This window comes from Strix uralensis, chromosome 11 (genome assembly GCF_047716275.1).
Source record: "Strix uralensis isolate ZFMK-TIS-50842 chromosome 11, bStrUra1, whole genome shotgun sequence".
In the NCBI taxonomy this organism is placed as follows: Eukaryota; Metazoa; Chordata; class Aves; order Strigiformes; family Strigidae; genus Strix; species Strix uralensis.
In genome coordinates this window covers 24,474,341-24,502,278 of record NC_133982.1, presented here as the reverse complement: position 1 = coordinate 24,502,278, position 27,938 = coordinate 24,474,341, and the positions used below count along the sequence as shown (strand labels likewise).

The 27,938-nt window shown below is 35.5% G+C and overlaps 1 protein-coding gene across 3 annotated transcripts in view; it reads right to left on the bottom strand.

Moving 5' to 3' along the window:
- Positions 1-27,938, bottom strand: part of UNC13C (unc-13 homolog C) — a 164,474-nt gene that overhangs the window by 108,482 nt on the left and 28,054 nt on the right. For all 3 annotated transcript variants that reach the window (XM_074879935.1, XM_074879937.1, XM_074879938.1), the window contains 4 exons: positions 25,771-25,793; positions 25,181-25,245; positions 13,529-13,607; positions 4,436-4,507 (listed from right to left, as the gene is read on the bottom strand). In XM_074879935.1, the coding sequence (XP_074736036.1) occupies positions 4,436-4,507; positions 13,529-13,607; positions 25,181-25,245; positions 25,771-25,793 (239 nt within the window). The remainder of the gene's footprint in view (positions 1-4,435; positions 4,508-13,528; positions 13,608-25,180; positions 25,246-25,770; positions 25,794-27,938) is intronic.

Genomic DNA, 27,938 nt, shown 5'->3' with positions numbered 1-27,938 from the left:
ACACCCATTTCTTGGACTGTTTTGGCTTAGGACCAGCTCTAGTAGAAGAACAAAACAATTATCAGCCATTCACTGATTAGTACTGCAAACAACTGCAATCTCAGCTCCTTAGTGCTTAATAAGAGGAAAACAAAGCAATCCCTGAAGTTTTGTGTATAAAACATAGGCTTAAGTGGCCACAATGACCTGGCTTGTTTATTCCAGCTTTGTTTTCAGGCATCCACATCTTCTAAATCCAGATGATATATTTGGAATAAGAAAAACAGCACTGGGCGCCACAAAAAAATATGACTTCATTTTTTTCTCTTTTACTAAATGCACATGTGGCTGCCATGAATGTATTAGAAGTTCTAGACCTGTTCACCTATAAATGAATAAATTCCTTCTTTTAGACAGAAGAAACCATATTAGAAGAGGTAGCACTGCAGGAAGTGGGATATTTCTGAAAGTCTGTCCTACCATCTCTTCATCTTGTGTGGATATGTAATGTATATAATGCAATGTATCTAATATAATGTAATGCTGGCTGTGTAGCTGTAAGCAAACTGGGGAACAAGATTTTGGAATTTGTATGCTTTGTCCATAGGAGCTTTAACATCAGTGCCACAGTTCTGACAATATAGAAAACAAGGCTACCTCATTAAATTAAGCATTTGTTAACACTCCCATAATTTTACTATTTAGCTGTGGTAAGTATATGACAAATGCAAGATATTAGTCTGTCTAACAACACACTGACATGCTCTTGTTTTTATGTATCTGCATCTCCACTCAAACATGTGAGATATTCTGCTAATAATAGATTGTCTGATAAAAATATTTTTCTTTGTGTGCATATTTGCATAATGTTGCAGAGAATCATCAATTAAAGGACTTTTGCTACCATGAGAAAACCATTACCATGTAGCCATAAATCTACTGACTCAAGCACTACAAAAACAAATGTTAAGTAGCTTAGGCTGCAACAGCCCTTACTGGAGTTCACAGTTACATGCTAAAAACAACATCCATCCTGTGAAGCCTGTCCAAACAAATGTGGTCAGACATTTCATGGGCATTTGATCCTGGCACCTCTGAGAACACTGTAGAACTGAACTAAGAAAAGAAGCTGATATAGCAGGAAAGAGTAAAACAAATACTGAATTGATGTCCAGGGTGCTTTCTTAGTCTATTCTAGACAATTAGCCACCTAGTAACTCCCCTGAAAGCAAACAAAGGTCTGCAGTGGTTTGATTTGGCAGACCCTAAGATGGACTGGGCTAGTCACGGCCACGTAACTCGGCAAACTTCATCTTTGTGTATTTCTCCCCCCTCTGCCTCCTATGTCACAGCTTACCAGCTACAGGGATCAGACAGAACATTCAAAAACAAGCTAAAGCAAATTTATGTAGCTTGTTGAGGTATCATGTTTCCCAGAAACCAGCAGATCTTTGAAGATTTCTTTGCAGATTATACTCTCACCCTCCTGAACTCTAGTAGTATCTGCACAAATCCTGCCCTTTCACTCTGTTCAGCTTCACTGTTTTTTCACAGTATAAATAATTTTAGAATTTTGCCAGTAACCTTTACCTATTTCTGAAATGGCAGTAAGTAATGAAATGTCACAGCTCAACAGGCCTTGAAATAAACATTTGAGGGTAAATGAAGTTTTCAGCTGAAAAGACACAACTTGTAGATTGGTTTTGCTGCTGAATATGATCTTTCCCTTGCTGTTAATAAAGCAACTACAATTATAAAGGAAAAGTTTATTTATATTATGAAGAGGCTTTCATTCCTACTACTTTTCTCTGTTTAAATGTATCTATTATGTACATTCACTCTGGGCATGGCAACATTTAGCACTTAACATATAGGAGGATCACTTAGTTATCCGCTTATCCTCTGAAGTGTAGTTCATTTCTGTTATGTACTACTTGAGATAACTTTTGCAATGTCATTGAGGTATTATTTTCACATACTTGCAGCTCTGTCTCTTTGTTCAGCAAAGCAATTAAATGATTCCTTGACTGAAAGCATACGTTTGTCACTGAAGTTAATACTGTGACACCGCTTAAAATACCTTTGGAACAGTTCAGGAGAACATACAAACTCACTGTGTCATGAATGTGTTACACCAGAAGGATAGCAATGTTGGGTGGCAAAGCTCAAAGTATTTAACCTCAGGTTTTAATTTTTTGAATAAGTGCTGTTTGATTTGTAATACAAGGCAGTAGTTCAAAGAATCTCCATACTGAATCTAATCAGCCAAATAACCTGCTTCCCATCAGAGTCATTAGTATTCCCTCCAGAAGAAGTTGAGGGAGAGTAAAGACCAGAAAAGCCTTAATCAGAGGAATAACTTGCCCAAAGGGAATCTTCTTCCTTAACTCTCATTGGCGACTGCACTTCATCTGGTTTTGTGGAGAGTATCTGGAGAGTTCTTTTCTGCCTGAAAATGTCTGTTCTTTTTGTTTTCAAATCTTGCTCTACTCAGTTTTAATGATGCCTTAGGGCATTAAGTTCTGCTGGCTACTTACAGACCAAGTAGAAAAGTATTACCTTTCACTTGTTGTAAACATCTTGCAAGTGGTTTTACTGGCTGTACGACTACATTTATCCTTGAAAGAGTACCCACTACCTTTTAGAACATTTAGTGAGGGCTGGCATAAAACAAAATTCTCTTATTGACCTCTTCTCTGAATTATTTTTTTTTACAGTTTCTAAATTATATTTGTTGTCTCCCTTTGGACTTACATTTTTATGTAAAGATTTTAAAAGAAATATTTATTTGTAGTACACTATTTTTTTATGTGGCCTGGTTCAAATGGAGGCCAAAGAGTATAATGGCATAAAGATACATTCAACTTATTTTTCCCTTTCCATTTCTCCTGAATCATAGGTCAGTCATTTCTCCTGACTGACAGCAAGCACTGGAGAAATGTTTGCATTGATCTGTTCACTGGGATTTGCTGCCTTCTTTTTTCCTCCTCAACAGTATTACTTAAGTCAGAATCTATAAGTGCAGTCCAAAATATTCTTTCTTGTCCTGCATTTGTTGGCAATTATCTCCAGAACTTGCACCTTTAGCTCTCCAAAGTCAAAGCCTGGAAGTTTTTGCATGAGGGGAGGCATGTAAATTAATAGTTGAACCTGTGTTTATTGTTGTAAAAGGTAGCAATACTTATAAATGTGTTTGCTTGGTAGTAAAGCGTATGGAAAAATCTTAGGGTCTTTTACTGAACTTAAGATATTTTTGTAGCAGCTATAACAATTTTTATTTTGCACCACTTGCGTGGCATAAGTTTGTTCTCTGTAATTTTCCCTCAGCCTTTAACTTCTTTTTAAGATTCCACAGTTCTTCATTCTATCAACCTTTGTCGCTATTTTGAGATAACAGAACAAAATAACTACTGCTCCTACTGAAAGATCATTTCAAAAGCCAGCTGTTTCCTACCTCATCAATCCATCCCTGAACACTACCAAATTGTTCCTTTATGATTACCATATAAGCACAGAAAGTTCACAATAAATCAGAGAAGAGTGATGGATGTGTGTATACTTGTGCTATGGGTTTCAGTTCCCAGAATATCTGTCAACATATTCTGCTCTTCCATTCTTCTACTATGAAGCTTAACAACAGTTTAAGAAAAATTCAGCACTTCATTTTTTTTTCACTGTGGGATATATTCTAGAAGGCTATGTTTGCACTAGAAATTTAAGGAACACAAAAGGGGCCTTTATTCTTCCAAATTAGTGCTTTTGCTTACTTCATACATGTAAGTCTGCTTGCATCACACTTCAAGTATTCATGAAGAAAATGGCACTCGTATTTTTGTTTAAAATAAATTTCTTTTGCAAAATGTTAAGGCAATAATGGAAAATGACAACATACAGGTTTTACTAGCTATGAGAATATGATTTTTCAAAAGATTCTCCTGGTCACTTCTTGTATGAATTAAATATTTCTTCATCTAGAATCACATGTGTTATTAGCAGGAATTACATTTACAAAATCAAATAATGTCTCAGCAACCAAATGGGAAAAAAATAATAATCACACAGGAACCTTCTTGCAGAGTCCTGTCATTCTAATTGTACTCATGGCGTGATGAAGAGGGACAGATGCTGAAAGACTGCAGGTAAAGCATGGTGCAGCTGGACAATTTAAAATAAAAGGTTTCCCCAAGTAATTATTTTGTAAAACAAAGGTTTCTTGCTTAGTCTGTTCTGACTGTCATGGATCTGAGTCAGCAGGAGCAACCCTTGTCTTGTCACTCTAGATCAGGCAGCAAATTCTGCTCAAGATCCTTGAAAGTTCCTACACAACAAATAGAATGTGTATATACTCAGTTTTATCCAGTTTGGAGTGTCTAAGGCTGAAATAATTTCTAAAGAGCTTTGAACAAAAATTTCTCCATTATTTAAATGACTGAAACTTGCCATTGAAAACACTTACCATTTCATCATCGTTTATGGAGGTCCGGATGAGCATGGCCATGGAAATACCAGACTTTCGAGCTGCCAGTGTCTGTTTAAAGGAAATGCAAAGATGTTAAAAATTATACTAGTAAATGCAGTTGTTGAATCTAATGGAAGACAACTAGGACTTGATGATGCTATTGGATTTAAGCAAAACTGCAGGATTTACAAAACCTTTTAGTTAATGTTCGCAGCATGCAACTTTTAAAGTTTCAGTACATAATGCAAGCACAATTTCCATCATCATTGCTGTTTCTTTCAGCAGTGCCTAGCTGAACTGCCATTTCTAATATAAAACCTGTTATTCAGAGGTTTATGACTCAGGTTTTTTTAAACCACAGCCTGTCACTGTTTTTCTGCTTTGCCAACCAAATTAATATGGTACAAGGATAGGCATCCTGCCCTAATCTGGAAGCTGTCTCTGTCTGCAGCAACATCAGAGATTATTTTACAATAGTATTATGGTTCAAGTTGTCAGTCCAGATAATTTTTTGTAACTCACTGAGCATTTTTAAACTGTGTGTATGTATACGAAATGCTACTTGTCTTCAATAAAAAGTCTTTGGGAAATCTTAACATATTTTTTGCCTTAAAGACAATATTCATTCAATACTATAAAGAGCTATACGGACAGATATTCTGGTTCTTGGAAGGAGGAAAAAAGGCTGGAACTCTGTCTCAATCTGTCCTCTATTGCCCACATGGTGTTGTGGGTATATGAACACCTCCCAGTTCTGAAAACTACACCACTGGTTGTAGAGACAATCTCATTTGCTCTAGTATAGTATGTACAAAGGCACTCAAAAGAAAGTATTTTTAATATACAATGAACAAGGAAATTTCATCTTCCTTACTGCAATATCCCTGTAACTTAAATGGGTCCTTCAGAATTAATTAGAGAGTATAATGATCATAAGGAAAAAGACCCTGGCAAGAGGAGTTCTGTGTGTTTTCAAAATAGTATTTCAACTCTGAATATCACTTCTGCTATCAGTAGCCCTTCTGGCCTGACAGAAACAGATAAGATTTATTCCACTGTACAAAATATTAACCATAATACTGCTATATTACTGTATTTTATGTGCAAAATTGGGCTCATACATCCTTCCCCCATTCTAAATCATTCCAAGTGTGCCTGTATGCTTGTGCTTTATCTCTGTTCTTCTGTAAACCAGCATCTGCTTTGTCATACATTGCTGCCCTCATAGATTAGCAGTGTGAGGGTGATCAATTATACCACCCCCTAACCATAAGTCTATTGTTGCCTTTGTGTGATGATACAGATTTTCACTTAACTGTGAATGGAGTCTCTGTAGTCCACCATTACAGAGTTACTACAGCAAAATTTTCAATGATATTTTGCATATGACATTCTTATTTTTGTGAAATACATATTGGGTCAGAAACAATTTAGGTTTACATCAGTAGAACTGCATCATTAATCTTTGGATGGAGAGATAATTCCAATTTCTTCCTTATATTTTTAAGCACTGAGATAATTTAAATGGATTTCTTTTTTATTTAGAGATATTATGACTGTTAATTTTAATTTTAAACGTTCACTTTCCCCTGAGAACATACCCGTTCAATTTTCAATAAGTTTCCCTTGGTAATAATTAAACTTGCTGATAGACACAAATTTATTAATCTTGTAAAACCAATTATAGGGTAAGAAGACAACCTTGGCACAGAAATACTTGATGTGATTCATCACTGTCCTATTACAGTTAATATTAGATGCAAGGAAACCCCCCCCGTCTTTTTTTCTTTTTTTCTTTTAAACTCTCAGAGGTTTACCAAGCCTATGCCATTAATTTGCTATCAGTTTTCGCACTCTGTTATAAATAAGAAAATAATTCTGTTTGCTTCTCTGTGACAATCTTTTCCTTCTAGTGGTATGCACCAGTGAGATTGACAAAGTGACAGGAAAGATTAAACAGAGCCCACACCTTGCTTTTTCAAACCTTTTGTGACAAAACCTAATTCTACAGGACCCACTGTAAGTAACTGAAGGAATTAATGCCTCAAACATTCATCGACACAGAAAATCTCAAGGACAAGCTGTGACCTTTGTGATTAGTCTAAGGAATGCCACCACAGGAAGTGTGGAGTGTATCAAAGGATGCACATCGTCACTCCCTTTGGTTGCATTGTCAAATAAGAGAGATAAATTTCAAAGGGGGGAATTGTAGCCTGTACAAATGTTTCTCATCAAGTACAAGGACCACTAATCACTGGCTCCATTGTGTAAGCTGAAGAGATTATAAGGATTGATAGGAGGTGAGCATCCTGCCTCAGAAGCTGGATGATTGCTCAAGAAGCATGAAGTCAGCAAAAATCTGTGGGAACTGGGGGAGAAGTAAAGGCAGCAAGGTGAGCATGACCACTGAGGGGGTTGGTGCACCCCATTCCCCCTCAATGCACATGCAGAACCCATGCTCCACCTTTTTCCTCGTCTCTCGTGGAAATGAGTTCATGGAATACTTGTCTCTTTTGGACTAGTATGCTAATCAGCTGATAAAATGAACTTAAAGGCGACAGAAAACTTTTCTGTGTGTGCACCCTCCACCCAAGATAACACTGGAACCTGGGGAGGCGATCCAGATTTGACTCTCTTCCTCTCCTTTCTTTTTATTTTCTTTTCTTTCTCTTCTTTCTTATAGATTTATAAGAGACCACATTGCTTATTATCCTTTTCCAAGTTTAAGCTGTTTCTACTGCAAGTAAAATATTTTAACTGGTCGTCTGGTGTCCTTTCACCTTAATTTAACCCAAGGGGATCAGAGAACCTTCATGACACTCTGGGCTCCCAAGTCCAGGTTGGGTCGTAACAGCCACACATCAAAGTGAGAAATGGCAAGCAAAAATGTGTTGGGAAAGAAACAATTTTCATAATCAGTAGAGTTTTAGGTTTAAAGAGATTCATTTTAAAAGCACCCATCTTCTGATCCCTCTTGAAGCATAGGTTTCTTCTACTTGGAAAGTAGCCATTTACATTTACTTGCCTACAGTATATTAGTTTTATAGTCTTGACCTCTAGTCTTCGTGTCCCTTATACTTAGAAAAAGATTTGATCATTTAGGTCTAAAATACACAATCCTAGCCATTCCAGGCTATAGAGCAATGTGGACTACTTGTCAGGGCAGGAATACAAAGGGCATAATAATAACATTAACCTTGAATATAGGGTAGTGAATGCTACTGTGTTCTGTCCTCCAGCAATAAGTCAAAGTACATGAGCCAGCAGGAGAACTGCAGTTCATGCTATCAGTATAAGTCAATACACAGATACTATTTCCTGTGAGCAAAAGGACAGTAGGTAAGCAATTTTGACCCTGTCATGTGTCCTTGAGGCCCAGTTCTCCCAAGGACTACTCCTGGAATCATGCAGCTTCACCGTTTTGCTCCTTAATCAGAAATGCGTCTAAAATCATAGTACAGTGTCCTATATAAAATAACAAAGCCTAAGAGGAAACAGATAATTAGGCTGCTCTTAATAAAGTGTTTGTCATGTTGGAAGGACAATAGAAGAAAGTGATATCTAGAGAGATTTGTGATAAACCAGTAAAGTTAACAGTCATTACAGATTAAATCTACAGGGATTTTAGTGAAAAAAAACCCTCACAAGGATTATTTCCATTTATGTATCACTGTCAGAATAAACCGCACCTTCAAGAGAAATCCCATAAATAAAATGTTTCTGTTCTGAAACATTCTGTAGTTGGTGATAATTCAACAGCTTGATGTGCTGAACAGTCCCTGAGCAGTGTCTGCTCTTAAGGAATGAGCAAGGAGGAATGAGTATTTTGGCAAAAGAAAGGGAAAAATCCTGCTAGACTCATTTATGGGCAACAAGGTGACAGGTTAGAAGAAAACTTTCCCCCTTATTGCCCTTCTGTTTTTAAATAGGACCAAGGAAGAAAAGTGAGTGCAGCTAATCATCTGGAGCCTCCTGGAAGGAAGTCCAAATTGCCAGAGCATCAAAAGGACAGGGTGAGCAACAGGAACCTGAAGCCTTTCACTACTCTCCTTTAACAGGACACAAGACTTGTTAAGCAGTTTACACTTGCTTACCCTCTCAAACTGATGTTCAGATACTACCTCATGTCTTTCCTTAAATGAGAATTTGACCTGCAGAGCATAAAGATCTCTACGTAGATACTATTGCATCATGAACATATGGACAAATTTATTTTAAAAAAAACCAAACTAAAAATCCCTAAGAGAAAATGATAAAGCAAAACATAATCTATTTAAATTTTTAATGTTTTTCCAAATCCTTGATACAGGATTTAAAATAACTTAGCCTCCTTTGTGCTAAAGTCTTTTTAGGCCCCCTAATAACTCGTATCTACACTGTTTCATGTATTACCTTCAAATTTGCCGTAGCAGCTTAAATAAATAAATTAACGTAATTAGAAGTCATTCTAGCAAAAACTGAAAAGTGGTAACCATGAGTAAAAGCGAATTAGACTCAAGCGACAATTAAATGTTAAATGAAAAATTGTGTGGGTGAAAAAAAAGAGCCACCTGCCATGATGAAATAAAAAAAAAAAAGCTGTGTTTTGAGCAGCTAAAGTAGCAGGGAGGGAGAAGCAGTCAAGCTAACGTTTTGCAACTGTTCATGAATGCTGGCTGTGCCATGCCATACTCATTCCTCTGTTTTTACAGAGGGTTTCAGCTTTCCTGATCATCTTTTCGTTCACATTTTTTTTCTTTCAAAGAATCCACAGACTTCTATCACCAGGGAAAAAAAAAAAGATGAAGACAAAATATTTGTTACCACTTTACAAATACTGTTATATTTTTAATGCATTGTAAAAGTTACCCACTAGAGGTGCATCTGACAAAAAAATACTGCTTTCAGCATTTAAAAGCTGCACAACTTCAGAAATGTTTCTTTTTGAGCAACTACAGGTAATTTATCACTCCAGGGATCTCAACTTTATTATTTTGAAAGACAGATTGTACTCTGTTGCTTGGAGGTGTGGGAGGGGGGCAGGAAGGAGGAAGAAAACACTCGAAAGGAAAAAAGCTGTTGTCCAAAATTACTTACCCCCTTCCCGTAATTTTTCTATTAAAAAAGTTGATGTCTGATCCTGAAATGTTCAACAGAACTGCAGTATTAAGCCCAGAAAACAGATTTAGAAAGGAAATGGCACCTCAGCTTAACTACACAATCATTACTGGACACCACTCTAATGCCATTTACTACTTTGTATTTGTTTTCATAGCACAGACACAACAGCATGCCCTGTCCAGCTTCTAAGATCATCCTGAATATTAAGATTAGTCAGAAATGGCATGGAAAACAACAAAACCAAACAAGTTCATCAATAATGTCTTCATTTCCCCACAAATAATTCTTAATTGCTGGAACACACAGGTGTGAAACAAAGCAGTGCAATCATATTATTATGATTTCCAGTTAGTAGAATTAAAAAAACCCTGCAAATATACAAATACTGTTTGATTATTTTTATGATTTATCTATTTAATGTATGAATATTAAAATATTGAATCCAATTTGTCTATTAATGATTGCAGGAATTAAGAAAACGGACTGCAGGAGCAGATTTAATGTAAAATAGTCCAGATACTTAGCTTTTATCTAATGATAACTCTGACAATGTACAAAAGCTGAGAATAAGGCAGCTGCAATTTATATGAATGTCTTCAATCTTAAAAGAGTTTAAACTACCATAATCGAGTTCTAGCCTCTATAAATACTTTTGTTGTGGAGACACTTACATAAAAAGAAGTATCAGTGCATTACTGTTATAGCCGAAGTGGGCAACTGTTTCATCTGCTGTGTTCACTCCAACAGTATGAACCCAGCAGACTGTTTTACAACAGCAGCAAGGATTCACAAATTATTCTCGTGTTCTTATAATCAAATGATAAAGCTAAGTAATAATACATTCTTGAATGATTAAAAGAAGAAATTTGTTTGATTACAGTGATTGTACAGAATAAAGTCACCTTTAAATCAAATGAAACCAGGAATTTCCTAGAGTTTTCATCACATTTGAAATGACGACCTGCATTAACAGAAGCAAAGGCTAAAGCATAGCGAGACAGAAAAATAGAGCTAGCTGCCTTTGTCTATGACTGGGCAGACCAGCACAGCTATTTGGCCATTGTGAGTTAAGTACTTCTAACCTTCACTGTAATTATTGCTATTCTGCTCCCTGGTTGTAGTCGCACCTCAAATAAAAGCTCTAACTAGTACAAAAAGAGAGAACATTTTTGTTTAAAAGTAGAATTTACAGTGATTACATCAGCAAATGCACTCGACTCTTTTCTGGCTTCACATTAAACAGAGGTCTGTTCAAGCTCTCTATATTGTCATTCAAACAACTCTCTGTATTGTTACTCCACTTGAACAACCATTTCTCCTTTCATTGTCTTTCCCCTCTATACCAGATATATTCTACTAGAACTCTCTCTAATAACGACCCATAGTGAAACTCATGACTGCAGCAAGGAGAACTCTTCCTGTAGATGGATTTTGACTGTCTTACCCTCCCTAAGGACTCAATCCAAAACAAGCAGGGAACTCAGAGTCCCACAGCATTAGTGAAAAAAAAATTATCTCGAAGATTTAGCAGAGAACTAGTAAGGCTGCTGTTGAAAACTGGATTCTTCAAAAGGTGATTTTATGGAAACAAATGGGAGTCAAACATATCATTTTAAGAATATGTACATAATTTTGATAAACCTTATATTGAGCTACCATGCTGAAAGCATGCAGAGAAACTGGAAGGGCAGAGGAACTAAGAAAACAAGGAGGGACCTTTACAAGTGCCAAAGTTGGTGGAAAAAGAAAATATTTCCATGAGTCATTAATTTAGTTATCAGAAAATATTACAACATAGTACCTAGGAGTTTTTATTTGTTTTGGGAAATTCACCTTTTACAAGGGAGATCAAAGTATTTAGTTGATTGATACAAGAGGATTTAAAGTAGGGAACACTTTCAACTTCTCTTTATCTCGTGATCTAAACCTATTTAGTTCCACAGGGGAAGCATCACGATTGGGTCCTAAACAATCTGCTTGTATCATTAGAAAGGATATTTGGAACATAGATAACTTTTTAACATAAATTTTTTCTAATTATTTTGGCATATATGATGCAGAGGATGAGACATTCACATAAAGCACAACTTCACTTAGGATTAAATTCTTGGTCATAAAATAGTTTTTCTATTTTCCATTAAAAGATCATCATAAAATATGACATTCATAAAATCCCTAAGAGTTATTAGGAACATTTTAGAACATTTATCAGTATAAAAGCACTTACCATAGCCTGAAAAATCCAGCCAAGAGAGGAAAGAAATTATAAAGAATATTAATAATTTGTCAGATTTATTTCAACAAAAAAGATATCAAATGATATCTATTTCAGTCAGTGTCAAAAGAGTCTAGCACTCATTTCTAGCAATATTATATCTATTTTTCAGAAATAGTCATATAAGTAAACAAGGACTTGAGAATTAAGTGACTGCTTTAAATGAGGTATTTTGGAATCAACCTATTACAAGCTCAGAGCTCACAGGAGATTGCTTAAAACGCACATACCTTCAAATAAAAATAATCTTTCAAAGATGAAGATGATCTACACTAAGTCTGAAATATGTTCTTCAAGTTGGTAAAATTGTTTTAGGTTTACAGCTGCAGAACTGAACTGTAATTTACTATTTTAAAGAAGTTTATAGTTAAAGAGCATATAGTCAAGAGCTATACTGTAAGTCCATAATGATTAAATTCCAGAATAAATTTCAATTTTAAAACTCTACAACTTACACTTAAAGGTAGAATTCCTTCAAGAGAAGTTATCCTTCAATAACTGAACAGTAAATTAGTAATCATTGACATATTAGAATAATAAAAAGAAAGTTTTATTTCACCAATCAAAAAGTGAATTTTCTTCTTTGTTTCACTTTAATAATTATTATGTTTTTCAAAGTGAACAGTTAATATTAAGATTCTGATGTCTTAGCTCCTTCTGAGCTATACCTGCCTGTAAACAGTTCTAACAACTAAGAAAAAAGCAAGTGCTATTTAACATGCATAAAACTGTCATATCGTGGCTGTGTGTATACTCCTGTGTAATACAATTTACAGTGGAGTGGCTACTGTCAAAAAGATTGTTTCAGTGAATGCAGGCTCTACTATGTCATAAGTTGCAACTTTTCAGTGATTTCAGAAGCAATTCTACTCTAAAATGGTTGCTGTGCTTTCTCTTTGTGGCCATTCAGATATATGGTATATCACTGTAAAGTAACTGAACAAAGTAGCTGAGAATATATTGAACAATAATTTGGCTAAGATTGATCTTTTAAAGACAACTATAGTAATAATTTACTTTGGCTGACTCCCCGTCATTTCTTTACAGTGAGAAATTGGTTTGAGGCTCACCACCACCAGAGACTAAATATGTATTATATTGAATTATGAATTCCATACTTCAGGAAAAGAGAAGTGTGAATGGCACTTGAAATTCTTCAGAGCAGAGAGATTCTACTTAATCTTGTTTAGACTGAAAGTCAGAATAAATCTCAAAGGAACTGCCATTCTTTTCACCTTTCTGATACCTATTTGCCTAGATTACTATTGTCTACACTGACTGCTAAAATAACATACCTCATCTTGTACCAAAATCATACCTTAATCTTTAAAACATTCGTACTGAAACAGGGTTGCTTTTTAAAAGGAACTTTCTTCCTCTGTCAGTATTATAATAAATCAAGTCAATCGTTATCCCAAGCACTCAATAAGAGCTGTCTTTGTAAGCTAATTCAACACGAAAATGAGTAGTTCATTATTGCATGAAATGCAGATTGTTTGATTCCACAAGTAATATCTAAATATTCAATGAGATATTCAGGCTTATCTAGTACATTATAACAATTGCACCATTGACTTTTACTGGCCTCAAACCATTCTTTTTTCCATAAAACAATTGTTGACAAACTATAATTCACAAGTATAATAGTAATTACAAGAAATATATAGACAACTGACAAAGGAATCAACAGTTTCACAACATCAGAAGTTACTTACCACATCTCGAACAATGGGAAGAGATTTCTTTCTACGCAGGTCTGGCATGCTATCAATTCCATACAGCCCACGGCCAGCACTGTAGGAGGTGAAAAGGCAAAGAAGAAAATAAAAACCTGGGGCTTACAAGTTTGCATCCTTAAGAACTGCTTATAATATCTATATTTACAGTTAAAATAAAAATTAGCAGTTACCAGCTAAAGAAGGTAAGTGTTCTAATTCTTATGAAAATTAACGAGAGCGTTCTTGTTGTGGCTGACTCTTTCTCCTGGCATTCACCCAAAGCAAAGAGGAGCTGAGAGGTTGCTTAATACTTCGTATAACTTTTTACCATGGATTTAGAAGTTATAACAGTAGCTTTCCATCAAAAGAACTCGTACATCTGGGAGTTGAGATGGAGCCCAACATTGTACAGGATATCATTGTTGTCATAAATTTGATACAAAGAGTAAAATATCTAATTAAATACATAATCACATCTTCTCATATGAGTCCAAGTGAACGTGGAAAACCGAACTTGTCACATTTAAAAATAATGCCATGGTGACCATCATTATTTTCTCTTGCCTGGTTTAAGTTTTTTCATTAAGCACACACTTAAACCCCATATTAGATCTCGCATACAACTTGGAAACAACAGCAAAGAACAACTTGGAGAAAAAAAAAAAAAGGCAAAAAAAAAAAAAGCGCCAAATCCCTCCATAGAAGAAAACCTGTTATCCTGGCCAATTCAAGAAGCTGTCAGAAAATTTTGGAGTAGACTAAGCTATACTAAAGGAATCTATCCACTCAAATTTTGACGGACTGTGTGCTCAAATGAGCATGCATATCAATGCCATGAAAATTTTGAAATTATGTTTGTTAATCATATTTTTATTGTAAAGATATTAGTGAATCACACATTAGGATATATTGACAGATGCTCAGATTCTGGCTGAGGCAGCAAAACAGACTTTGTGACTACAGCTTTGAGCCTCCCCCTGCCTTCTGATCACAAATGTGTTGAATATTTCATCCCCAGGTACAAGCCAAAGCAGACCAACAAATATTCTAAATTGTGCTAACAGGTCTCTGGAGCCATCTCAGCTTTTGGAAAAACAAGGTTGCTTGGAAAGAAATTCTGACCTCATTTCTTTTTCCCATCATGCTTCTTGTCACATTACAGGGAGCCGATGCTAGTCGACTAAACCGACTTTATGCTAGTCTTGGGTGATGTGGCCTCAAAGCACCACCATCTCAACTTGTAAACTTTTTTCCTATACTTTATTTTTTTCAGTATTTTGGAAAAAACAAACAAAAAACACACACTCCCCCCCAAAACACTAAAATTATTTACTAAGGCCCAAACTAGAAAAAGTTATCAAATACCAAGCATCAGCAAAACAGCATTAAAACTATGTTTGCTGATATTCTTGACCCTTACACCAGCACAAATCAGTAGTAACACTGATGAAGACAGAGTATTCACAGTTCTGCAAAAACTGTCTAGAAGAAAATCTGGTCTCAACATTTACAGGGAAGAGAAGGATGTTCAGATTTTTCTCAAAATTAACACTCCCTTAGCAGAACTGTGGCAATACTGTAAAACCAAGGACTCATTCTGAATTCCCTTTACTATCCTTCAAGTCTATGTAAATGGTTTCCTCAGTATCAACATGGCCATAATGAAAAGAGACCAACAAGGGAAAGAAAAAAACCAATTTGCATAAAGATTGTGAGACTTTATAAGGTGGAGATAGGAAGTTCGACAAGACAAATTCATTTGCAAAAACAGGGTGGAAACCTTCCTAGAACCAGATGAGGTAATAACATGCTATGGTTAGTTTACCTTTTGACAATAAGCATCTCTGTGGTTATCATTATCATAAGATCATAGCATCTAATCAAAGTAAGAATAGACCTCCTGGAGCACAAAGAGATAAACTGATTAAAAACAATACTGAAACACCAGTGACGCCCTGATGAAGGTGGTGAGACTATCTTACAATCCCCTCCCGCTCCCAAACCTTAATTTATCTTTTAAATTCAGGTATTTGTGAAGCTGTGAGCTTTCAGTATGCTTGTATCATCATGGAATCATGGTCAAACAGCTTTACCACCTATCTACCTATGATTAACGAATAATTTCTGCAGATGTGACATCACAGGGATTTAGAAATATATAACTGACTGTTCCCAGCCTATGTATGTTTGAGTCTGGGTAGCATCCAAATTAAAACTTCTCAAATGGCAGTCAAGACAATTTATTTCTGCACCACACACTGGATCAGAAATTCTTTCATAAGACAGTTAAACATAAAACAAGGAGAGTTAAGCCAATATGAAAAGTGCAGAAAAGACTTGGAATCTGGGAAGCTGAGTTCCTTATGGGTGTGGATGACAACTAGAACACACTTCATCTGAGAGGTAAGAGGAAGGATAAAATAGAATAAGTAGAGAAATCAGCAAAAGAGACAGAAGATCTGAAACAAGAGAAACAAGAACAAAAACTTGAAATTCAGAGGACAACTTTAATTGGACTTGGTAGTGGCTAGTAAGCAGGTGAAAAGTCTTGAGTCAGCAAATCTAGACACATCATTCTTGACTGGAAAATTTCAAACAGATTCTTGAAAAGCTAAGCAAGGAGCAAGCAGTTCTACTAACTTCAAGTTATTGCTGAAGTTTGACAGATATACAAGAAGAGGTAAGCGTCTAGTTCATGCTGTAATTTGGACGTTTTTTTAAAAAGCATAATCTTCAGAATTTTCATCTAGTTCTTCTAATGCATCAAGTCCATATTGACACAACTTTTTTCACAGAAAACTCCCAAATTAAAATCCTCAAAGGAGTCTCTCTGTTTCTGTTTGTAGAGTTCCTTCTACTTACAAGAGAAAAATATAGTAATTCCTTTCATATCTTAGTTGAGTGAGTGAAACACTTACCTAGAGTATAGGAGAGTTTATTTTAAGCCTTAAGAGCATTACCACTTTCCAAGCACTATCCTAACCCTTATCCTCTAAATTTAGGAGATAGTCTGTTTCTCCCATACCTCCTTCTGATGCACCTGCACCATTCTGTAAGAAAGGGAAAGGGATTCATAGTCTATTTATGCATTTCCTTTATATTTTCACATAAACAGTTTTTGGTGTAGGGTTTTGATATTAGAACTTTCTTTTCAAGAACATAAAGATCAACCTAGGCCCAAACTGCAACTTCCAGACATATCTACAAATCTCAGCAAAAGCATGATAGAAATAAAATAACATTTCTGTGGTTGTGACAAGAAAATGTGTAAAGACCAAGAGATAAACTCAGAAACTTGGATTGTCAGGGCTCTTTGTTACTCAGGAGCAGTTCCATCAGCAGTGAATAAAACTCATTGCATGTATAATGCATTCTTATGCCACAAAGGGCTACTTCTGACAAGCAATGTCTATAAAATCACTTCCATCTATTATTCTTCTGTATAACACCAAATATGACTAAAATTGAGGTTCTTATTGGACTCTTTCTACTGATCACTGAGGAGCAGCATATAGCAAGGAAAGAAAAAACAAATTCAAGAATGACTAATAGTCTTTTCCTGGGGGAAAAAATTGTGTCTGAATTAAGAATGCTGATGATGTTACCAAAGAAAGAAAAGGACATGGCCTTTGAGGGAACAGCAAGAATGACAGAATCTAGACAGAGGAGTACATAATATAAAGACATAAATTTTATTATGACATTAGTGGTGTAATTTATGCTCAGTCAGTAATTTGCCATAACTCACACCTCTGTCTCTTTAATAGCTTAGTTTTCTACTCAATCTCTACTTTCCTCTGTAATATTTTCATTATGATTTCCAGCTCAAGTTCAGCTTAGCAGAAAATCTAGATCTGTTTTTTTCTCTGTGCATCTGTCCAATATCACAAATATTTGCTTAAAAGTTATAGATGGTCAAGAGGTGATCATTTTGCTATTTAAAAAAAAAAGTATTACTAAAACTCATTCCAATTATCATCTGCAAAATATTAATGACATGAAATATTTCAGTTTTAAATGAGTTTCACCATCTCTTCTGACAATACTAGGGCAGTACTGTAGCTACTATTGAGAAGTTTATGTATTCTACCAGCTGGTTCTGCAATTTGTCTGCAACTTTTTTAATTGCTGAACTACGGCAATGTCAGAGACTTCTTACACATATTCACCTGAATACTTTTAAGAGATTAAAGAATCTAACCAGACTTCAGGGAAAAACTGCCATTTTGAAACTGCAGTATATAAAGGAAACTATCTCCTTCCTTTTGTGCAACGAATCAATGACCAGGTGAACTCATATAAGACAATAGTAGTGCCTGCCTCTTTGCCCAGCATTCAATCAGTGCATAGTAAAGGTCATAGAAAAAAAATGGAGAGTCTAAGGACTTCTTATGCCTTTACTGGATCAGTTCCCACCATGGAAAAGAAGATTGTTTACTTCATAGCTGTTACCTGTTACAGTGTATTTTAAACTTGATTATACTGGGAATTTATACTAATTCCACTAAAGTATCTTGTTGGTCTTTAGTTGCCTGTAACTGGGACAAAATGCCAATGTAAACAAAGTCTAAGTTTCACCTCCTTTATGTATTTAAGGCAGCTCTATTGCATACTGAAGAAAAGCAGGTAACTTTTACCTCAAACACACAGTTAATCAGGGCTAAGTCCTTCACTGAATCATTCCAGAATGTTTTTTCTTTATTGTCAAAGGTAAGCATACTTTTCTTTATTATTATCATGAGTCATTTTAATGAAAAATGTCTAGTAATGTCAGTATACAAACTGCTGGAAAGTGAGATGTGATTTCCCTACTCATACGCTGTCAGATGAAGTACAAAACACTTGAGCAGGGAATGGAAAAGCAGCCATGCAATCTAGCAGAAAACTGTACTAAAGCAATTCATTTTGCTGTTTGAAAAAATTAAATTCCAGCTGAACTAGACAAGAACTCTTACCTGGACTGAAAAAATGGGAGGAAAACTAAACATGAATACCATATAGAGGTATATTGGTGATTATCTGTTGAAGCGTTACCAAAAAGAAAGAAACAAACCCCAAAGTTGTTACTCCTAGTCTTTAGCTATCTTGAAACACAAATAACACATTTATTAAAATCTTTGCTGAAACAAGAGAAGTTCCAAGGATCAGAGATATGTTGACTCAGTGAAGTTTGAAGCCAGGCTAAGACTAGTTAATGGCTAATGTTTCAATTGCAAAAAGCTAGGAATAAATTAGTATCTGAATGCACTCTCTCACTTCAGTAATACTGATAGAGTACATACTCTGTAGACAAGTAAGACAACTGTGGAAAAACTGCTAGCTAGGGTCTGGTGTCCAGAGCATTTCTAGTTAGCTATGTTCTAAAAATCCCTTTATATCGTTTTCACTCAGAATCCACAAGTTTAACAGCAATTCTAGGTTAGTATGCTTCAAAACCCACTTCCAATTGCCTTTTGGTTACCAGTAGATATTTTAACAGAGCAGCTTATAAATGATAGAGGAAGAAACCACAAAGCAAGATGTTTCCAGTTGCTTTCATCATAAAGCACCTTCTCTGTAAGAATCTAGTGAAATTATAATACATCCCATTTTCTGCATGAGAGATTAACGTGTTCCTTATGGCAATAGCCAACTAGAATCCAAGGAATTATCTGAAGCAGAGCAGTTGCTTTACCTGCAGGACACTGAGGCTTGTATTGTTTAGTAGTCAGTGTTCTGTATTTTGACATGAATGAACATGTTCTTGAACTATCTTTCTAGGAGAAAAACTACACTCGCCTCCTACTTCTTCAGTACCTTATGTGGACCCTGGAGCATTGTTAATTGCTCTCCTTGTATTTCTGATGTGATTAAGCTTAATTACAGGCAAAACAGTTCTCAACAAGAAAGAAAAAGAAAAAGGAAAAAAAAAAACCCAGCAAAACTACCAACAAAAAACCTGAAACATCCAACTCCCTCCTAAAACCTCAAATCCATGTTTAAATTTTTTTGAGGGAAAGAATATTTCTTTCCACAATTGCAGCACTGCTTTCATTTTTCATAATTGTTCTCCAGTTACACTTCACTAAGGCTATATAAATTCTCACCTTTTGAGGGACTTGTGAACCTTTTATCAAACTTTGATTTCATCTGGGTCCAGCAGCTGCCTCTTTGCATAATTTGGGATAAACAGTGATTCTTCCTTTCTTTTTAAAGATTAAAGGGAAACAGGGAGAAAAGCAGTTTTGGCAAAGGTTTGGTTGGAGCAGGTAGCAGTGGCTTTGCAGTGGTTTGAGATGTCAGGATTGCTGAGGTGTGGGGTTCAAAGGAAGAGAACGACAACAACAACAAAGGTCATATTTTTAAACTTGGGAGAAGCTAATAGTATGAAAGGTTGGAATGAAGAGGCTTGGAGCAGATATGAGCCTGTGTATCTATGTTTTGGGTTTGGTGGGAAGACAGAAGGAAAGTGCATAAGCAAGGTAATATGCTAAAGAAGGGCTACATCACTAATTCTGATCACTGTCATTTAGGCTGAAGACTGGTAGTCTGTGGATAGAGGCATATATATATAGAAGGATAAAGGTAATAGTCACTGGATTCCTACATATATGGGGAGAGGAAGCAATTGAGGGGGGTCTGTATGCAAGTTATTTCCACATTAATCCTGGTAGTAGAGCAGATATAGCATTTTATATTATTTAACTTTTAAAAATGCTGTTAATTAGGTTTTTTTTCCCAATATAAATATTTAATTGAAGCACTATATAGAGGGAAAAAAGTACAGAACTTATTAAAACAAAAAATAATTTCAAGTACACAGACAAAACTAAAAGGTAACAGCATAAAAGGGGATTGGTGCACAATAAGGTCCAGCAGAGACCCGGAAAGGCTGACCCACCAAACTCTCATATCTCACAGATAGAGAAACAATAAATGTACACCTGCCTGGGAAGACACATTGCAGTTTTAAGTGGGGAGTGAGAGAATTCACTGGGAGACCCAGTGGGAAAATACAGTTCCACTAATATATATATGTGCTGAAAACACACATCTCAATCTTATTCTTGGAGAACTGCATATTTTGTATTTTTTCTTGCACCTTTACTGAAACAGCCCCAACTCTGGGGATATGAACTAGAAATTCTCCTACGCAAAAATTCTCTGTACAAGAAGAAATTCAATCTTTCTAATAACATTTAAGAGGACCATAAGTAGGCAAAGATTGTTGGCTATCAGCTGGAAGTAAAGATTAATACACTGATCTGGATTGTGAGATCAAATTTTGTTGAAAAGCAGGGGAATAGTGACACTACCAGAACCAATGAACTGGGCAATGCTGTATTAACAGTGAAATATTAGTCTTTGTGGATAGTCTTTGGAACATTAAACGCTACAGCCATGGACAAACTGTTCATGCTATGTAGGTTATATATTAAATTTTCTACTCCCCTCCCTACCTCCAATAACAGCCACCCAACAACATCCTGACATAGAAGATGATGAAGTTGAAGGCACATAAGTTATCATTCAAGGCAAGAAAAAAACCTGTAATGTTGACTATTTTTTCTGTGCTTCTGAAGATATTCTGCATAACAGTCATCTGTTTGAATCTGTCAGAGAATCCAAGAAAAATAAATTTGTTTTACCATTGAGAACATGCCACTGAAGGAAAGGAGTAATTGTCTGCATGCAGCACCATCTGTGTACCATTAGCAAATTTCAGAATGGATTAGGCCATGTGGTAAACCTATCAGTCTCTGACATCACTGCTGTCAGGCAAGTGGTGATGTAATACAGAACAAGTCTTTGGAAAAAGTAAACCAGTACTACCCTAGATTCAAGCACATGATGAAAATCCCAGCTGGTCTCCACGTTCTTTTCAAAAATGCTGGAAGGATGGATTCTAAAGTGTCTCATCTTCAATAAAATGAAGAAGAAAAAATAAAATGAAGAAGAAAAAAATAAAACTCAGAAGAAAAAATAAAAGAAGAAAAAATAAAACTCAGAAGAAAAATAAAATTATAATGGCATGGAAAGAACAGGAAAGGTGGAGCTTTTGCCTTTTAACAAAGAATTAACATGAGAAGCCCCAGGAAAACTGTGTTTGGTCTTTGCCTTTTCTTTCTAGTCCTGGCTTTTCTCTCATTTCATGCAGCCAAGTGGAGATCATTGCAGAGAATGAAGAGTTGCAATCTGTGCCATAGACTTGGCATGTGCTGGTGCATGTAAGGTGTGTTGACAGCATTGTGCTATGAGAGAGATGGAAGAATACGGCAGAAAAGAGGCAAATGACATATTTCTATATAGATAAAGCAAGGTATCAAGGGTTATGAGGGAAAGAACCTCCCCCTTCAAATGGCAATGCCTTTGGAAAGAGTAAGAGGGAAAGGAGTCATAGCTAAGGCTGCAGCCAGTGATGCTGGCAGTGAAGAGACTGAGGGATCCTAGAATTTAGGATTAGTTTTTGCATGCAGCAAAAGTAGAGTAGAAAGTGTGATTAAGCCAGAGGCACAACAGTCTTTTAGATGTCAGGGTTCTTCAGCTGAAGGAAAAGTTAAATGAAAACAGAATCACTGTTTTCAGGGAGGCCTAGCGAAACAGAGGCTTGCACAAAGATATTGCAGACAGCAACGGGAGTAGAGGCCTGGTCTAAACTTTCTCAGCAAAAGAAGTCAGGTTTAATCTAAAAACATGAGCTAGTATTGCGCTACTGTCAGTCATATGAAGTAGTCCTATGCAGTGGTTACAGGATGCCTGCATGAGGGATTGGCACAGCTTAGTCTGAGAGGATTCAATATTTGAATTTATTCACTTGTAAATGGAAGAGAGGGCATGAAAAGAGCAACTTCTGTCTGCGTAGTCCTTGTCAGTGGCAAAAGGTCTCCTTACATCTATGAGATTGGTTTTTGTGTGCAACCATGAAAAATGAGAATTCTATACACTCCTGTACAGTACTTTTCTGAGTCCTAACCCTATTAGGAAACTGTAATTAAGTAATTTGCTATGGAAAGTACTGCATACAACAAAACTGTATGGTCATATACAGCTTCCTGCATACATAGATACCAATACTGGATTGTCAGTACCTACACTCAGAGTCTGCTTACAAAATGCTATTCCTAAACTACATAATAACTAGATGTTAAACTGTTTCTTTTCTGGTTTTGCAGATTGCAAGCAATATGGCTTGCTCTTATTAAACTAACTCATATGTGGGGCAAACAGCAAAAGGTAACAGAGCAACAAGAAGTAGGTTACTTAAAGAACAGGAAGTAAGGGAAAAAGGAAAAATCATATGAAATTGAAAATTTTCCTTAAGATCTTGGTTACGTTAAGAAATAATTCTCTAGGATAAGCAATGAAAGCCCGACCACATCCAGTGATCAAAATTTGGTGATAAATCCAAGACAGTTTTGGACTAGCTTTATTTTCAGTCCAAATTTCTGGTTTTTCTACAGAAAAAACCCCATTTCTTCTCATTCTAGGAATACAGCATTGAATGTAATATACAATTCTGCACTGAACGAGCACTGATAAAAATATCTAAGAATGTCAGTTCCTACACTGCATTTCAAGAATTTGAACTCATTTTGAAGTTAAATGCTGTTCTCTTACTAGTTCTGAAAACTATACAATGACCTATACACTAAAATTCTCAAAAGTAGTTGTTGAATGGTACGTACAGCTTGCTTTTTTTTTTAAATACACAAACCACAAAGTTTTGTGCCAGGCTTACACACTAATGCTTATGACTATGATCATCCTTAGTTTCAGTAAACCACAGCTTACTGTGTAGTTTTTAAGATGTCAGATTCCTGCCTCTCAGGGGTGAGGTACATTACTATTAGCGATGCATCAAATCCAAATTACTCAAATCTGAGGCCATCAAAATCTATGATGAAAAATGAATTGGCATTGCATACCACAAAAGAGAAAAGAAGGATATACCTTCTTTGTCAATATGATAAAGACAATTTGATTCAAATATCAGAAACTGCCTCAATGATGCCTTCTGGTTCTGATATGCATTATCTTTTTCAACCAAATATAAATTGTCATACATCAAGTCAAATGGTTATTGTCATAATTTTCTAGCGCAGTTGCAATGGATCTGATGCAAACCTTCCATGTTTCCATTAAAAGAATAATGTGAATATGAGCATAGAGAGTTTTAGTAAATGTTTTTGTGGCTAATAAATTGCTGAAAAAGTATTCTGATCAGTAATCTAATCAAGAGAAACAAAGTTGCTTCAGATGTGCTACTTTCATGTTGACAAACAGTGTAATTCAAACACATACTATCATTTTGCTTTTGGAAGTCAGGAAAGAAAATTCACAGCACTTCTATTTTTAAAATGTAGATACAGTCCTTATAAAACCCCATTCAAAAAAGGACTAGTTATTTTTGCATAGTAAGAAATAGTGCTGATCAATATACAATGATAAAGTTTTTATCATTTTAGTACTGAGATACTTTGGACCTTTTTGAACTTATGAGAAAACTGCAACTGGTCAAAGTGAAAGCAACGTGAGGTTTGCAAGCCAAGAGAAGTATACTGTAATTTTATTCTAATGCCAAAGAGCACGCCAATAAAAATTCCACATCAATTATCTCTTACAGTATTTAAAATGTTTCATGTTGCATTCAACAACTAATTCTGCACAATGTCACACTTTTACAGCAAAACCCCTGAAGTTTCCATGATCTGGAAAACGAAGAAATACAACACTTCGAGGTATGACAGACTATACAGAAACTACCTAAGCCACTGAAAAGCTGGAGAGTACTCTTAAATTTGGTCAAGGTTTAGCAATAAGTACAAATGTTACCCTAACTATACCTTCCACAGCAGCATGTGATTTATATTAAGCAAATTAGTAAAAGACCAATAGTAACTTTAAGGGGAAAAAACCCTAAAACATTGGAACTTAAATGGGAAAACTTCACAGTGTCTAGACTGTTATATGGCCTTTAAGATGTACAAATGAGAAAGCAGAAGATAAATTAGATAATTTGATCTCATCACCCTGTCTTTGTAACAAAGCATAACTATAGCAAACAGCACTCACACAGTGCACAAACAAGAGGATAATATCCCTTTTAAATAGTTAACTGATATAACTGATAAATTTTACCAATGTTTTTTATGTTTTTTCCTTTCCAAACTGAATAATAAAAAGGCGTTCAAAATAGGAAGGAAAGTTTTTCCTGAAATAATGGAATACCTAGAACTGGATGTAAGATAAGTCCATCCGGAGACAACCAAACAACATGTACAGGTTTCTGTCACATTCACTTTCAGCAACTGGAAGATCTTTTTTCCTTGACCTTTTAGATTTCAAATACTAGACTGATATTATTATATTACTAAACATTTACTAAAATGAAGGCAAAATCAAACTACAGCTTCAAAGGGCATTTATTTTGTATGCAGAGAGGTAATTTTGTCATCCAGTTGACTTGTGCAACTGAATTGCTGTATTGATTTCTTAAAAATTAAGCACTTAAAAAAATTAAAAGGATAAGACATACACAATGAAACCAACTATCTTCCCTTTAAAATAATTCAATTTCTTGTAAAAACAAAACTTAGAAAAAATACTGTAACACTGTGAGACTAATTTGCAGACATAGATAATAAAATTCACAGTCATATTGGTACTTACCCACTAAATGCCTGGACTGCATAAAGCCTGGAAGTATCCAAGGAACTTCCACTTACTATCCGAGCCTTTAATAAAGATCAGGAAAAGTACAGTTACTCAGTTGCTCTTAGTAAGTCTTTGCCAGAATTTAACTGCATCAAACATATAACACCTAATATGAAATGTTTAGCAGGGTCAGCTCCAGGCCAAAGCTAGAGTAGCTATTGCTTTGGAATACATTTTGGTAGCATTCAGCATTAGGGAAAGACACTGGAAGAACCCATGGGAAGATAAGACATTGCTTCCCAAATGTTGTTGTCCTTTAAGTCCTACAGTGTATGCAGCGTAGATGATAACTAGAGGCAAAAATCCCAAATATCATGTTTGACAGTAGCAGACCCCTGTGTTGGCAATTATGATAAGCACAACAGTGAGGGTTATCCTGTTTATAAATGCAACACATTTGCAATACACTCAAAGGAGAACAAAAGAGTGGAAAGCTGGGAAAAACATGCAGATCTCACAAATAAAATGAAGGAACCAAACAGGTCAAATAAGTCACAAACAACAACAAAATACATGATCCCTATAGCAAATACATGATTTTAAACCTTTTCATCCACAGAACCGCTATCTGAAAGAGAATTGGGAAGAAGGGGAATACAGGTTAGACAAAACGGTCTCTGAGAAAATATGATACAAAAAACTGTCATGGTTTTAACCTGCTAATGCAGAGCAGAATCTAAGTAACACCCGTGCTTAGCTGTATCACTGCGGCAAGACTACTGTCACTACATTTTAAACAAACAAAAAGATGTTTTCAGTAGATAAGAATCCCTACTACTTACGCAGAACTGTGTGGATACCATATAATTTATATACTCTATCCCACCTCCACATGATTTTCAGTTTTTTTATTAAAAAATATATTAAAACCCCAAAATATTAATGAATATATATTTAATATAGTTGCAGTGTTCAAAATAATAATGTTCTATTTTCAAGGAAAATGAAAGTGTTTGTACTAGAATACTTAAAAAACCCCCAAACTCTTGAACTGTAACTGTAATTCTATTCTATCACAGCTATATCATGATAGAAATTACCCCCCAAATGCCATAGGAGAACTACCATTGTGAAAGTGTAAGATATGAGAGATATATATATAAAACACTGTAAATTGCTTAATGCAAAACTGTGACATGTTCATATTTACTATCAGACAGAAAAATATTTGCTGACAGGAAAAGCTACCCTTATTTTATTGTCTTGTCAATTTAAAAATACAAGTACATTTACATTTTTTTTATATACTATACTTATATACACATATACTATAAGCGTGTCTCTTTTTTTTAACAATTTATAGCACAGTGCATACATGAAACTGCATTGTTTTAATTGTCACCTTACTGATCTTTCCATTTTTCCTCCCCAAACAGAGTACACATTCTACAGGCTCTTTAAATAGTTCAGGTATTTTTAAGATGTTTGGAGATATCCCACATTACATACATTACAAAATCATCATTTACACCTTAAACACGTGCCATGTTTCATTTTTAAACCAGTTTATCTACAAGAAAATATCATATTCAAACATATATGAAGAATATATTAGCAAATGTAAAGGTGCATACAGTATAGTAGCAACAATTCAGGGAACTAAAAGGCTCTTTTGTGCCACTAATTTTAGAGGTTACTTATGTAATCAAAGCAAAGCACGTGCACGAGAAGAGACAGAATAGAAACCATAGAAATAGAAATGCATTTGTCTGACAACATCAGATATGATTGGCCACTCTTACTCCACAGCATATAAAGAAGATTTGGGTGACCATATGATCCTACTTTCCCACTACAAAATTATTACAGCATTTTCATAAGCAGGGTACGAGCAGAGCCAGGAGTAACTAGATGACTGTAAGCTGGGCTGCCCATGGAAACAAAATGGGATATGCTTTTACGAGGGCTAAAGGCGATAAGAGGAGTAGTTAAAACCAAAGTGCTGGAGCAGCATCTGGAGAGATGAATGTAAGGAAAGTCAAGAGAAGATATACCAACAGGACTCTAAGTAGGAGAGACCGTGAGTGAATTAATTCTCAAACTTGTAAAAAAGGTACAGTCCAAAAGGTGAAGAGAAATTTGGGGACTGAGGGAAGTTTTAGGCAGTACACCACTTGTCAGAAGCCTCACCATAATCTGTTTGTGCAACCTACACCTTCTTTCTAGAATATCTAATCATAACAAATTTTGTAATACTGCCATTTAAAAATACGTAATAAATCCCAGTATTACTTATGTGGAATGCAATTTTTACATAGTTTTCAGGTACTTTGCTACCAGCTGCCTAGAGAATCATATACATTTAGTTCAGTTGTTTGGAAAGTTATATTAAAAAATACAAAATTGTTGAGACTTGTCTTCCACATTAAATGGAATTTTGTTTTGCAGAATATGAGAGATGGACATATGAAATTTTCTTTACCTCTCTTGGGTTTCAGCCAGCTTCATCTAATTTCACTACACTTCCTTTACTGGAACCTACTTTTGCCTAAATTTAGGAAGGAGAGCAACAATCAAAAATTAGTAAGGGAAAAAAGGTTTTACGTTTTTGGTTTAACTTGTTTTTCTTTGCAGTTGCTACTTAAAAACCCCCTAAATGCAGTGGTCTAATGGCCTCTTTTCTCACTAGAAATTGCATAAAACAGATGACTGACATGAATTTCCCCAAATGAGATTTTGAGAGCATCTCTTTTTTTGAAACAAATAGCTGCAT